The 16219-nt window shown below is 44.9% G+C and overlaps 1 protein-coding gene across 1 annotated transcript; it reads left to right on the forward strand.

Moving 5' to 3' along the window:
* Window positions 1–337: 337 nt before the first annotated feature.
* On the forward strand, window positions 338–14540 carry LOC109902884 (beta-1,3-galactosyltransferase 2). The gene is made up of 2 exons (XM_020499572.2): window positions 338–1092; window positions 12084–14540. The coding sequence occupies exon 2, from the start codon at window positions 12519–12521 to the stop codon at window positions 13818–13820; it is 1302 nt and encodes a 433-aa protein (XP_020355161.1). The 5' UTR covers window positions 338–1092; window positions 12084–12518; the 3' UTR covers window positions 13821–14540.
* The last annotated feature ends 1679 nt before the right edge of the window (window positions 14541–16219 follow it).

Raw genomic sequence — 16219 nt, forward strand, 5'->3', positions numbered from 1 at the left:
TCATCTGAAACATAAGGATATATGGAAATATAACAAACAAACCAAACAAAGAGTTCATTATTCATTGACTAGTAATTAACACAGCGTACAGATTTGAACCTGTTCCTCCAAGGTTGCACAACACTGAACATCACATCTGTAATCATAAAACCAGAAACCACTGGCGCTTCTCTCTAGCTCTCTTTCTCACTCTCTCCATCCACCAAGCCCACACAGTTCAATCGCTTTTTTTCACTCAGAGAAAGGGGGATGGGTTGGTAAGGGGAGGACGGACAGAAGGGGGGAGTGAATTCTAAGTGGGTCACGTGGGATGCCCCCCCTCCTCTGCCTCCATACTACAGCGGCTGATTCTCCTCCTGCTGCAAAACAACGAAGCAGAGCCGAGAGGAGAGGACAGGAGCTGGACAGAGAGAGGGAGAGAGAAAGTGAAAGGAAGAGAGAGGGAGGAGTGTTTTCTTCCTCGAGACTCAGGATCATGTTCTTCTGCAGCCATTTTCAGAAACCATGAGTGCTCCCTCCCTCTCTGTCTCTCTCCATCAGACTGCCTAGCAACATGCGGGACTAGCCACAGCACTATCAACACAGCTCTGCTGTCTCTTACTGCTTTCTTTTAGCGGAGCATCCTGAGAAGAAGACATGCACACCGGAGCAGAGAACGGAAAACACAAGGCAAGGTGAAGGATTCCGTTTTATTTTCGGACACATTGCAAAAGGGACGTGGGGAGAGGAAGAGAGACAGAGCGAGAGAGAGAGAGAGAGAGACCATTGGAGAGATAGGAAAAACAGAGAGGGGGGCTGTAGTGCATAACTGAGACCAAGGATCAAGAAGAGGAAAGGGGAGGAGGAAGAGAGGAGAGAAAGAGCCCTAAACCCGAAAGGCTTGGTGACGCAGAGGAAGAGAGGAGATGACGGAGACTCTGGAATGCACTGTGACAGATGGACGGATGTTACGCCAACAATAATCCATTAGGCAGACAGGGTGGAAGAGTACATTACCCCAGATTCCAGAGAAGAGTAACAGTGATGGCGTACCGAGTGTGCCGACAGACGGCACCAGCAATCACACAGTCCGTCTGCCAGCTGCAGGAGGAGGTATGTACAGTACTACATGTTTCATCAGCTCTGGCACTCAACCTCCCCCTATACAGTCTTCTCTTTCTATCATCCTCCTGTCTCTGTCCCATCCTCCCCTCTCTCTCTCTCTCACATCCATCTATCCATCCTCCCCTCTCTCTCTCTCTCTCTCTCACACATCCATCTATCCATCCTCCCCTCTCTCTCTCTCACATCCATCTATCCATCCTCCCCTCTCTCTCTCTCACATCCATCTATCCATCCTCTTCCCTCAGCAAAGCCAGGCTTACAGCTCTGTTGTTTCCAGACCTCTCAAAAACATTACCTGGCTGATCCAATGATTGATGCTGGCACGCCGGGCAGATCTCATTGATCCAATTCAATTAACACTGTCTCTAACCCCATGCATCATGTCCATCCCACTGACTGGGAAGTTGGCACACCAGCCCAGATGCATCGGGAAAGCTAATTGCTGAGGTGGATATTTAAAATGCATGGGGTCTGGCTCTTCATGGGGCTGTCCCCTGGACTATGAAACTTTGAAAGGATCTCCTTTTTAAAGCACATCATGAAAAAGACACACACACACACAGCCCAACACGGCAGTTTAACTGATGAGACACACACACAGCCCAACACGGCAGTTTAACTGATGAGACACACACACAGCCAAACACGGCAGTTTAACTGATGAGACACACACACACAGCCCAACACGGCAGTTTAACAGATGAGACACACACACAGCCCAACACAGCAGTTTAACAGATGAGACACACACACAGCCCAACACAGCAGTTTAACAGATGAGACACACACACAGCCAAACACGGCAGTTTAACTGATGAGACACACACACAGCCGAACACAGCAGTTTAACAGATGAGACACACACACAGCCCAACACAGCAGTTTAACAGATGAGACACACACAGAGCCCAACACAGCAGTTTAACAGATGAGACACACACACAGCCGAACACAGCAGTTTAACAGATGAGACACACACACAGCCGAACACAGCAGTTTAACAGATGAGACACACACACAGCCCAACACAGCAGTTTAACAGATGAGACACACACACAGCCCAACACAGCAGTTTAACAGATGAGACACACACAGCCCAACACAGCAGTTTAACAGATGAGACACACACACAGCCCAACACAGCAGTTTAACAGATGAGACACACACACAGCCGAACACAGCAGTTTAACAGATGAGACACACACACAGCCGAACACAGCAGTTTAACAGATGAGACACACACACAGCCCAACACAGCAGTTTAACAGATGAGACACACACACAGCCCAACACAGCAGTTTAACAAATGAGACACACACAGAGCCCAACACAGCAGCTTCACCTGCATACCATTGCCCACCAAACAGTCCAACACAAATCACGTATTTTCTTTACTTCACACAATTCTTACCAAGTGTCTCTCATTCTGAGGGTTTGCTGTATAACTCAGAACTACTAATACAGTATCACAATATCACAAAATCCCTCTGAGTTGCTACGTTCTGAATATGATTTGATAAGCAGGCATCCGATATGACGGTGAGTACATTAGATAAGGGTTTGTGTGCAGGGAGGCTCGGGTGGCCTGGCCTAGATTTGACCAGCGCCTCGGCCATGAAGTGTAGAAACACCCTGTCTATCCAGTAACATTAACCCATTCACAACCCTGTCTATCCACTAACATTAACCCATTCACAACCCGGTCTATCCAGTAACATTAACCCATTCACAACCCGGTCTATCCAGTAACATTAACCTATTCACAACCCTGTCTATCCAGTAACATTAACCCATTCACAACCCGGTCTAACCTGTAACATTAACCCATTCACAACCCTGTCTATCTAGTACACTAACCCTTTCACAACCCGGTCTAACCAGTAACATTAAACCATTCACAACCCGGTCTAACCAGTAACATTAAACCATTCACAACCCGGTCTATCCAGTAACATTAACCCATTCACAACCCGGTCTATCCAGTAACATTAAACCATTCACAACCCTGTCTATCCAGAGAGAGAGAGAGAGAGAGAGGTCTCCACCAGATCCTCCAGGTCCATTGAGTGGTGAAAGAGAGTGGAGGAGTACATTTACCAGCACCTCATATTAAAAGAATCCTCACTCTGAAGGAAGCATAGTCTGCAATTCCCAGGACATTTCTTATGTTAAAAAAAATGGAATATCTTAATAGGAACCTGAGAACTCAACTGACAGAGGACAGAATGGAAAACTACAAAGGAAGCTGAGTAAATTCAATCAGACTCAAATACACCCCACTGGGCACACTGGTTGAATCAACGTCATTTCCACGTCATTTCAATGAAATGACATGGAATGAACATTAAATTGACGTCTGTGCCCAATGCTTACAGTAGACTTACAATACTTGAACGTGGCTGTAAAGGTTGTTCCGCTCTAAAAGGATGATGGTAATAACAAGCCACTAAGTTATTTATAACCATGACAACAGATTAAAATCAAAGCCTTTATATGTGAGAGCGAAGGAGTCTGAGGGTACAGCATGAGATTTCACTAATTCCTTTAGACCCGTTCTGGAGCAGCCACACACACACACACACACACACACACACGAAGGGAGATAAAGACTTTCGATGGTAGTTTAGTTATTTCTGTTAGAAGCCAGCACCGGATGGAAAGACCATTAAAGCTATTCTTAGGAACAACGGCATGTTCCTAAGCGTGTGTTAAAGTTTAGTGTTAACTGTGTTAACTGCTCAATGCTTTTGCCTCAGACTGACTCTGAATGAGTCTGGATGTAACAATTGGGGCATGCAGGCATAGCATTGTGTTACAGTCTTAGGGTTCTATTAAATCAGATCCGCTTTAGCCGACATCCGCATAGCAGTTGTTTTGGTGGTGTCGGAGGTGGAACTGTGTTAGAGCTGTCAAATCCAGAAGAGGCTCCTGGCATTATACCTAAAGTGGACATTGCGATTGGCTGCACGGAGTCGCATGAACAGAAATTCCATGCAGCCTTGTTTACAAGTTGGAACACTGGAATGTGAGATGTAATCCGATTTGACCAGCCTGATCACTAGAAAAAGACTTTTGAATTCCAGATGTTTGAAAAGGTCCTGAGAACGTAGATATAAAAAGATAAGAACAATGATTGGCCAGGACTGGGCGAAGTCCTAACCTTAACCACTCAGAATGAATACCTAAATGGTTAACATTTAACACTGTAACAACACTGAATTAATGCATCAAAAATAGACGTTCATCCATAATATGTCGGATTTTGAAAAGGAAACTATTAGATCGTTGGATTTTATTTTTATTTAACTAGGCAAGTCAGTTGACGGCCTACCCCCGGACAAACCCGGACGTCGCTGGGGCAATTGTGCGCCGCCCTATGGGACTCCCAATCACGGCCGTATGTGATACAGCCTGGATTCAAACCAGGGACTGTAGTGATGCCTCTTGCACTGAGATGCAGTGCCTTAGACCGCTACACCACTCGGGAGCCCACAGGATTTGACAGCTCCAACACATCAGCAATGCGGGTGTCGGCTATCGCCGGTTAACTTCTGATCTGATTTAATCTAGGCCTTAACGTGTACACATATTGGAGATTCGTGAGAACGCTTTATCAAAACACATATCCCAGTAATGGTTTATGTACCTGCGAATAGTAGGATGTGTGTCTTAAAAACAAGTCTAGTTGAATGATCAGCTGGGCGGATGTCAGCAGTATCTGTCTGGTAAACAGTCAAATAAAACATTACCGTCCAGAGACTTTTGTTTTGCCAACATCTTTGTTTTGGCCTCTATATACAAACAGCACGCAGCTCCCTATTAAATATCAGAAGGCCTTTGAAAGAGTGCCAATGACAACTATGAAACAAAGAGCGATCGATACTCTGTCGAGGCTTGCAGTTATCAAATCAACGTTTATTGGTCACGTATACAGATTTGAAAGTGTTTTAGCAGGTGCAGTGAAATGCTTGTGTTACTAGCTCCAACAGTAGGGTAGAATGTCTTGTGTTACTAGCTCCAACAGTACAGTAGAATGTCTTGTGTTACTAGCTCCAACAGTACAGTATAATGTCTTGTGTTACTAGCTCCAACAGTACAGTAGAATGTCTTGTGTTACTAGCTCCAACAGTACAGTAGAATGTCTTGTGTTACTAGCTCCAACAGTACAGTATAATGTATTGTGTTACTAGCTCCAACAGTACAGTATAATGTCTTGTGTTACTAGCTCCAACAGTACAGTAGAATGTATTGTGTTACTAGCTCCAACAGTACAGTAGAATGTCTTGTGTTACTAGCTCCAACAGTACAGTAGAATATCTTGTGTTACTAGCTCCAACAGTACAGTAGAATGTCTTGTGTTACTAGCTCCAACAGTACAGTAGAATATCTTGTGTTACTAGCTCCAACAGTACAGTATAATGTCTTGTGTTACTAGCTCCAACAGTACAGTATAATGTCTTGTGTTACTAGCTCCAACAGTACAGTAGAATGTCTTGTGTTACTAGCTCCAACAGTACAGTAGAATGTCTTGTGTTACTAGCTCCAACAGTACAGTAGAATGTATTGTGTTACTAGCTCCAACAGTACAGTAGAATGTATTGTGTTACTAGCTCCAACAGTACAGTAGAATGTCTTGTGTTACTAGCTCCAACAGTACAGTAGAATGTCTTGTATTACTAGCTCCAACAGTACAGTATAATGTCTTGTGTTACTAGCTCCAACAGTACAGTAGAATATCTTGTGTTACTAACTCCAACAGTACAGTAGAATGTCTTGTGTTACTAGCTCCAACAGTACAGTATAATGTATTGTGTTACTAGCTCCAACAGTACAGTATAATGTCTTGTGTTACTAGCTCCAACAGTACAGTAGAATGTCTTGTGTTACTAGCTCCAACAGTACAGTAGAATGTAGTGTTACTAGCTCCAACAGTACAGTAGAATGTCTTGTGTTACTAGCTCAAACAGTACAGTATAATGTCTTGTGTTACTAGCTCCAACAGTACAGTATAATGTATTGTGTTACTAGCTCCAACAGGCCTGTAGAATGCCTTGTGTTACTAGCTCCAACAGTACAGTATAATGTCTTGTGTTACTAGCTCCAACAGTACAGTATAATGTCTTGTGTTACTAGCTCCAACAGTACAGTAGAATGTCTTGTGTTATTAGCTCCAACAGTACAGTAGAATGTATTGTGTTACTAGCTCCAACAGTACAGTAGAATGTCTTGTGTTACTAGCTCCAACAGTACAGTATAATGTCTTGTGTTACTAGCTCCAACAGGCCAGTAGAATGTCTTGTGTTACTAGCTCCAACAGGCCAGTAAAATGTCTTGTGTTACTAGCTCCAACAGCACAGTAGAATGTATTGTGTTACTAGCTCCAACAGTACAGTAGAATGTCTTGTGTTACTAGCTCCAACAGTACAGTAGAATGTCTTGTGTTACTAGCTCCAACAGTACAGTAGAAGGTCTTGTGTTACTAGCTCCAACAGTACAGTAGAAGGTCTTGTGTTACTAGCTCCAACAGTACAGTATAATGTCTTGTTACTAGCTCCAACAGTACAGTATAATGTCTTGTTACTAGCTCCAACAGTACAGTATAATGTCTTGTGTTACTAGCTCCAACAGTACAGTATAATGTCTTGTTACTAGCTCCAACAGTACAGTAGAATGTATTGTGTTACTAGCTCCAACAGTACAGTAGAATGTATTGTGTTACTAGCTCCAACAGTACAGTAGAATGTCTTGTGTTACTAGCTCCAACAGTACAGTAGAATGTCTTGTGTTACTAGCTCCAACAGTGCAATATAATGTATTGTGTTACTAGCTCCAACAGTACAGTAGAATGTATTGTGTTACTAGCTCCAACAGTACAGTATAATGTCTTGTGTTACTAGCGCCAACAGTACAGTAGAATGTCTTGTGTTACTAGCTCCAACAGTACAGTATAATGTCTTGTGTTACTAGCTCCAACAGTACAGTAGAATGTCTTGTGTTACTAGCTCCAACAGTACAGTATAATGTCTTGTGTTACTAGCTCCAACAGTACAGTATAATGTCTTGTGTTACTAGCTCCAACAGTACAGTAGAATGTAGTGTTACTAGCTCCAACAGTACAGTAGAATATCTTGTGTTACTAGCTCCAACAGTACAGTAGAATATCTTGTGTTACTAGCTCCAACAGTACAGTAGAATGTCTTGTGTTACTAGCTCCAACAGTACAGTATAATTTCTTGTGTTACTAGCTCCAACAGTACAGTAGAATGTCTTGTGTTACTAGCTCCAACAGTACAGTAGAATATCTTGTGTTACTAGCTCCAACAGTACAGTAGAATGTCTTGTGTTACTAGCTCCAACAGTACAGTATAATTTCTTGTGTTACTAGCTCCAACAGTACAGTAGAATTACTTGTGTTACTAGCTCCAACAGTACAGTAGAATGTCTTGTGTTACTAGCTCCAACAGTACAGTAGAATGTCTTGTGTTACTAGCTCCAACAGTACAGTATAATTTCTTGTGTTACTAGCTCCAACAGTACAGTAGAATGTCTTGTGTTACTAGCTCCAACAGTACAGTAGAATGTCTTGTGTTACTAGCTCCAACAGTACAGTAGAATGTCTTGTGTTACTAGCTCCAACAGTACAGTATAATTTCTTGTGTTACTAGCTCCAACAGTACAGTAGAATGTCTTGTGTTACTAGCTCCAACAGTACAGTATAATTTCTTGTGTTACTAGCTCCAACAGTACAGTGGAATGTCTTGTGTCGGCAAGAAATCAGGAAATAACAACCCACAGTAGATACATTACAGTGAGCATGTGTCAGAATCCACAATATAAATACGTGGTGTGTTGAGACAGTATATCATTTGGACAGAAAATGGTATGTTCAGTAGTAGGTAAATTAGGATGAGCTATGAATACAGTATATACATCAGGGATGGCCAACTCCAGTCCTCAGGGGCCTGATTGCTGATAATAAGTCACCGTCAACATATTGACGGTGACTATGAACTTTGATACGTTGGAAGACTTGTGTACAATGTTAATCTTTGATCTCAGTTTGGCTGTCCAAGAAAATAAAAACAAAATATAGAATATTTGGACATGGTTGTGGTATTTAATTCCATATCACCATTAAATGGTGGCTAGCATTAGCATTAGGCTAGGTGAGATTTGAGGCGCGTCAGTCACTAGCTGGATTCTAATATTTTCATGCAGTCTTTGAGATTATTGACCGCAGTGGAACAACTGGGGCCTCAATTAGCACCGCTGTAACTAATTGACTAGCGTGGAAGTGACTGTGATGGGAGGCAAGGAAATAAATGAAATGAATGGAGTGGCACGTTCAGCAGAATGACTGGGATGCCACTCAAAGGGATGCCTGCCTGGTGCCTGATCCGAAGATGTGAAATTGTCACTGGATTAGAGAACAGTGTAGTCATACCACAAACAACAAGTCAACATCTCTCCTATGGATAGTCTGTGTGCGTGCATGTGTGTGCGCTCCCGCATATATGTGTGTGCATGCGTGCGCACTCCCGAATTTGGGTGTGTTTGTTCCAGCATGTGTGTGCTCTCTGCATTAGCCTCCTGATAATTAGGTCCATGTATAGGCGACAACAGAAACCTTTGGAGCGTTGGATTTGCTCTGATGTAAAGTCTGTTAACCTTTAAAGCAAAGCCAGCCATGGCCCCCACTCATTCTGCTGTAATTGCCTGCGCAGGGTAAGCACATTCTGCTGAAAAGGTTAGCGTGCACCCATCCCACCCAGTCATCGTGATGAATGGGCAAACACTCCAAGAAAATGAAAATTGGGACGGGTGTGGTTGGCGTTTTCTCTCTCTGTCTCTCGCTGTCTTTCTCTCTCTCACAGCATCACACATCATAACACAAAATAACACAGTTTTTCCCCGATGTGGCGGAACACAACAACCACTAATAAACAAACCGAATGGAAGACAGAAAGAAACGGAGCTGTTTGTGTCACAATTGTATGGAGAGAAATGCCGCCTCCTGCCAGTATCTGTCAGCACATTTGAGTGTGTACATGTGTGCAGGAGAACGTGTGTGTGTGTGTACTGTATGTGTGTGTACACAAAGAGAGAGAGAGAGCTGGCAGGGAGGCCTCTCTCCAGGCAGGCAGAGAGGCAGGCAGGCGAGGTATTGATAAGCTGGAGGTGGAAGGTGAATGGCGGGTGAAGGCTGTTATTGCCGGCGGCTGACTGGGGCTCAAGCAGCACTGCTTGCTGGACCCTGAAAATTCATTTTGACAGATGCGTCTCCTCCCCGGCTGGCGAGGCGCAGAGCAGTGGGGGGCTGATGGCACAGGCTCACCAGAGCGGCTCAGAGTAGTGTTAGCCAGCATCATGTTGTGCAAACCAGCAATTTATACTTCCGCCTCTGGCATTAGACCCGGCTGATGAGATGCAAGAGGCCCCCCTACCATCCTACCATCCCATTCAACCTCCATCATCACCAGTCCACAAGCCCTAAGGAGTTTACATACCAGACATATGGATCATTTTACTGCCTTGTTATAGCTAGTGTTTACCTGCTTTTCAGGCCTCTGAAACAGTCCGCGGAGACAATGGGTACTCGGCTGTTGATATGTTGGCCCCACTACCACCTATGTCTGCATTCACCTTCCCTCCTCACCAGTCTAGCTGTCTGGAGTTTTCATACATACGTAGCTAGGCTTTATTTTAAAGTCCAGCTGTTGTTTAGTTGGTAAATATTGAAAAATGATGTACCGTAATAACAATGTAGTTCGTTCTTCAAAGAATTCCTCAAAATAGGGAACTAAATTATGTCGAACGGAACATGGCACTGGTTGTTCAAATGACTCACAAAGAATGAAAACAGCTGGTCATTATTAAGTAATTACTGTTTTACTGCCATTTTAATTATGGATATGAGACTGTAAAGAAAAACACAACTCAAATTATCAGGTGGTTGCCAGTACACAGCCACACCCTACACACGGACATGCACCCAGATGTATACAGTAACACGTACTGTATACAACTCCCTATTACACATATGCAGTACCATAAACAGTTACAACACACAGACACACACACTCACACGTACACTCACACGTCCGCTCACACTCACACGTCCACTCACACGTACACTCACACTCACACGTCCACTCACACGTACACTCACACTCACACGTCCGCTCACACGTCCACTCACACGTCCACTCACACTCACACGTCCACGTCCACTCACACGTCCGCTCACACGTCCACTCACACGTCCACTCACACGTCCACTCACACGTCCACTCACACGTCCGCTCACACTCACACGTCCACGTCCACTCACACGTCCACTCACACGTCCACTCACACATCCACTCACACATCCGCTCACACGTACGCTCACACTCACACGTCCGCTCACACTCACACGTCCGCTCACACGTACGCTCACACGTACGCTCACACTCACATGTACGCGCGCGCGCGAGCACACACACACACACACACACACACACACACACACACACACACACACACACACACACACACACACACGTCTGTCTGTCTTCCCCACTAGCATCTACACCCTATCGGCCATTGCAGTCGTCTTGGCATCTATTTTAGATTTAGTTTGTCTTAAAATATCTTTTAGTCTTAGTCACATTTTAGTAATAAATCCTTTGTTAGTTAGTTTTAGTTATTATCAGTCGACTAAAACTCGTGGACAATTTTGGTCTAGTTTTAGTCATAGCCATTTTAGTCACATAACAGTGCATTAATAAATAATAGTTAGGCTACCTATAACTTCCATCGTACATATTCAGATAGCCTTGTCCGTCTAAGCCTACTATCTCCTCATATACCTTAGCTGATAACATTGATATAGTGGCAGATTGTAACCATGCCAGACATAATTAACCATATAGGTAAAGCCTTGGCTACAGGAAATACAAGCTCTGATTTTCTCCCTATCATAACCAGGGGGTAGATGAGTGTTTTCCTTGAAAAGGAGAGAATTAGTATTACTGTACTCCTAATATTTAACAAATAGCATTCGTTTTTCCCATAGGAAAAAAGCAACTCCAACTCGCATTTGCGGACAGCAGGGCAAGAGCGGCAACACAGATGAATGAATAACAACACAGATGAATGAATAACAACACAGATGAATGAATAACAACACAGATGAATGAATGACAGCACAGATGAATGAATAACAGCACACATAGGAATATAGAGCTTCTTATGTGATCAAAGAAAAAATCTCCTACATGAAAGTAAGAGAAAGAGTAAACATTGTTTCTAGTTGAGGTTAGCTACAAGTAAAGTTTCCTGGCTTCGCATCAGTTCAAATGATTGCCGAGTGACTGAAGTGACCGCCTGGGAGCTGTGTGGGAGATTCTGCGTGCTTCTGATTGGACCAAACAGATGAAAAGGACCGTCATATGAAATGTCCATTAGTTTCACTTGAAATTCTCGTCTCCTCACATTTAACGTTATCGTTATAGTTTGAGTCAAGAAAAATAGGATGTTGACAAGTATCTTTCGTCATAGTTATTGTGTACGTAAGATCTCACATTATTCAATCTGTCTTAACACACTATCCATTAACAATCTACCCCAGGCAGGGTGGTTAGAATGCAGACAAGCCATGTGGAAGTGAGTGTCAGGTTTTGTTGCTCTCAGGAATCTACAGAAATAAACAACAAACAAGGCAGTTACCATGGTGAATGCCATAACATTATACTGTACATTACTCATGCAGTGCAGCAGAGGTGTTTTATATTTGAATAGACAAATCATTCTGAATGACTTTGATCATCCATCACTAAGAATAGATGGAAAATGCAGAGATACAACACAACATCAAAGCAGAATGATTTTAAATAAGCTTTGCTCTTCCTCATGGGAATATAGTCAGATCTCTACAACTTAAACAATTGACAATTCTGAACATTTGCCAAGCCTGTTTCTCTGTTCTTTCTTCCCAGATAAGAGAGGTGATCCACTGAGGAGGTGACTCCAATCTCTGATCTGAAGGAGCCCAGACCTGGAGCATGATCCTGGGTGTGTCTGCAGAGTCAGTGAAGAGCCTGGGTCCTGCCTCCATGGCCACAAAGTCAGCACTGTCCTAGCTCTGCCACGGGACCCAAGCATCCCACTGCTGGCTCCGCGAGGGGCCTCAAGTATCTCCTTGCTAGCTCTGCCAGGAGGCCTTGTACAGTACATCCCGTACTAGCTCTGCTAGGAGGCCTTGTACAGTACATCCCATACAAGCTCTGCCAGGAGGTTCACTCCCACGTGTCTGCCAGCTCAGATAACCCTCTGGCTATTGGCAAACACATGTTTGACGTGATCGAATGTGACCGCCGCCGTGCCATCCAGAGCAGCAGCAGCCCCCTGTTCCCTCCGCCTGCCGATTCACCATGCAGTGGAGACGTTGGCACTACTGCCCCATCAAGATGACCTGGACCGTGAAGCGCTCGCTCTTCCGGACCCACGTGGCGGGCCTCCTGTCCCTGGCCCTCCTCTTCACACTCTTCCTTTTTTTCAGCCACCAGGACTGGTTGCCGGGCCGGACCGGGCCCCGGGACAACCCCCTGGCCTACACCGTCAGGGGCTTCCGCACGGCCAGGGCCGAAGCAAACCAGAGCCTGAGTCTGCGGAGCCTGTGGAAGGAGACGGGCTACGTGCCTCTCAAGCCGCATCTCAACATCAGCTCCCAGCAGGCTGAGGGTGGAGGTGGTGGAGGAGCCATGATGGGCGTGACGGGACTGGAGAACTCAATGAGTGCCAACAACAGTTTACAGCAGGAAATGGGCGTGGGAGGGAGGCTCAATGCCCAGCCCTATCGCTACATCCTCAACCAGCCCTTCAAGTGCAGAGACAGAACACCATTCCTGGTGCTGCTTATCGCTGCAGAGCCAGGCCAGGCAGACGCCAGGAATGCCATCCGGCAGACATGGGGCAACGAGAGCGTGGCCATGGGCCTGACCTTCGTCCGACTCTTCCTGCTGGGTTTGGGGCGTAGCTCAGACTCGTACACCCAGACAGCCATCGAGGAGGAGAGCCGGGTCCACAATGACATCATCCAGCAGGACTACCAGGACACATACTACAACCTCACCATCAAAACCCTGATGGGCATTAACTGGGTGGCCAGCCACTGCCCCCAAGCGCGGTATGTCATGAAGACTGACAGTGACATGTTTGTCAACACGGAGTATCTCATCCAGAAGCTGCTGAAGCCAGAGCTCCCGCCCAGACAGAGCTACTTCACTGGCTATCTGATGAGGGGCTACGCGCCCAACCGAAACAAGGACAGCAAGTGGTACATGCCTCCTGAGCTGTACCCTAGTGAGAGGTACCCCATCTTCTGCTCGGGGACAGGGTACGTGTTCTCCGGAGACATGGCGGAGAGGATCTACCAGGCATCTCTGAGCATACGGAGGCTGCACCTGGAGGACGTTTACGTTGGCATCTGCCTGGCCAAGCTGCGCATCGACCCCACGCCGCCGCCCAACGAGTTCCTCTTCAACCACTGGAGGGTATCCTACTCCAGCTGTAAGTACAGCCACCTCATCACCTCCCACCAGTTCCAGCCCAACGAACTGGTGAAATACTGGAACCACCTGCAGAGCAACAAGCACAACGCCTGTATCAACATGGCCAAGGAGAAGAATGGGAAGTATAGACACAGGAAGTACCACGCAGAGAGACCTCAGTGAGGATGCCTCTACTTCATGTGGAAAGGGTATGGACAGGACATGGGAAGGAAGTGGACTAGAGGAAGGGCTGGGTCTTGAAAGGGCATGTAAAAGAGAGCTCAGCACTATACACTACCTGGGAAAGAGCACTGTGTTTTTGGTATTGTGTACGGTCGATTAAAACTATTTTTTTATTTGAGAGAGATGTTATGTATTGTAAACCTGTTGAAAACTCTTTTTAAAAAAGGGCAGTGAAGTGTTTATGTGCAATATGAAGCATGCACAATGCGAAAGAGAGAAGGCTAGTGGTTGATGGGGTTTTGTTATGCAACAGATAGTTCACTTTAACTGTTGGGCCAAATCTATCAAAGACCTAATTAATGACATAAAGAGTATTTACGTGGGATGGGAAAGGGGGAAAGACAGACATCTATCACGTTATTAATAACTACTACCACTACCTACAAAAAAATAATGAATATATTTATGATGTGGACATGTAATGCTGTCCTTTTTCTCAATGTTTACTTTACAGAATGATCATCAAATACGAATTAAAAGGGGTTACCTGTCAATATGCCATATATTTGTATTTACAACCAAGGTGAAAGCACTCAGAATCAGAACTGTCGGAAATGACTGAGATTGTATTTTCTAAAGCTTTACATTAGTAAATATGGGGAGTCTGCACTTCAGTAAATGTGCAATGAATTAAATAACAATTAAATGTATTCAATTCTTGAGGTTTCTTTTGCGTTTGTTGTTGGGTAACTAACACCATAGTTAATTAAGGCTGCCTCTTCCATTCACCAATATACGACAACTCTTTATTTGACCATTTCGTAGTCGCCATCCATTTGACAGTGTCAAAACACTCCAGGATCCGAATCCGACGGGGGATGTGTGAAAACACTGATGAGGGAGAAAGAAATTAGTGCCATACTGTATTCTCTCATTCTCTTACCCCGAGAGGAAGAGGTAAAAGTCCAAGTCATAACAGTTCCATTTTATTAGTACTGAAGACACAGTGTTTACTCCAGATGGGCCAGGACTGAGAGATGTTCTGTACCGTGCAATAGTTAGGCTACGTATTAGATGTCTACATGCTCCACTGCTCAGGGTTAGCAGTTAAAAGAGCACACATAACTGGTTGAATTGGTTGACGACTTGGAATGGCTCCCATACGAACACAATAATCTACTTAAATTAATGCATAGCGAGCTGGAGCTATTTAACCGGCAGACTTCATTGCACATCTGTCCGTCTGGTTTTAAATCAGCCATACATTTTTGAGTAATTTTGTTTATGGTGCTACGGTCAAAGTTCACAAAGCAATGTAATAACGATACATTATATTTTAAACCCCTTTTATTAGTTGATCCGTAAATCTATGCTGATAAAATGCAATCAATCAGACAATGTTTACTGACTGAAACAAAAAACACACATTTGGAGAACAATAAATAGATGTATTATTTTGTAAATATAATTATTTTGGTAATTATATGTACTAACCAGACTTCTGATCACCTGATATACCGTTGTAAAGAAAGTACAGTACGGCACCAGAAAGACATCTGACAAACATCTTTCCCTGTGATCTGCCTGACCAACGATTTAAAGCAGCCGTCCTTTAAGCCGGCACAAGAGACAAGAAAGACCATCCTCGTCTGAGAAAGAATGTAATTCCAGTGCTGTGCAATTCATTAAACACTCAACTGGCCTAAAGTATTCATCAGCCTCAATTAATGAGAATGAAAGTCATGGCTCAAGAGGATATTGGGACCCAGGTCTGCTTCCATTCATCCGTGGCCTTGGCAATCACACAGCCCAGATTACCAGCATCCGGTGCCTCCGGAAAAATATGATGAGAGGCAGAGAGGGAGAGAGAGAAGAGGGGAGGGGAAGAGAGAGGCGAGAGGGATGAGAGCAGAAAATGGGGAGAGGAGGAGGGAGGAAGGGCAGAAGGGGTTGGGGGAGCGAAGGAGGGAGAGAGGAGGTGGGATAGAGGTGGAAAGGAGAAGGGAGAGAAGTGGAGAGGAGGGAGAGGGTGAGAGGAGGAAGGAGAGAGGGCAGAAAAGGTTGGGGGAGAGGAGGAGGGAGAGAGGTGGAGAGGAGGAGGGACAAAGGGCAGAAACGGTTGGGGGAGATGAGGAGGGAGAGAGGGAGAGGAGGAAGGAGAGAGGGCCGAAACAGTTGGGGGAGATGAGGAGGGAGAGGGAGAGAGGAGGAAGGAGAGAGGGCAGAAACGGTGGGGGAGAGGAGGAGGGAGAGGGAGAGAGGGGGAAAGAGAAGAATAGAAGGAAGGAGCTAGTGATGAATGAACAGGAAAGAGGCCGTGACTGATCGGTATTGAAAACCTGTGCTGCTGTAAACGTGGTAAAAGTGAAGCGGGGAAACGGATTGAGATGTCGGCCATG

Source organism: Oncorhynchus kisutch, linkage group LG13 (assembly GCF_002021735.2).
Source record: "Oncorhynchus kisutch isolate 150728-3 linkage group LG13, Okis_V2, whole genome shotgun sequence".
NCBI lineage: Eukaryota > Metazoa > Chordata > Actinopteri > Salmoniformes > Salmonidae > Oncorhynchus > Oncorhynchus kisutch.

Excerpts from the sequence above, each read along its gene's own strand:
- LOC109902884 (XM_020499572.2), top strand. The coding sequence starts at position 12,519 with ATGCAGTGGAGACGTTGGCACTACTGCCCCATCAAGATGACCTGGACC.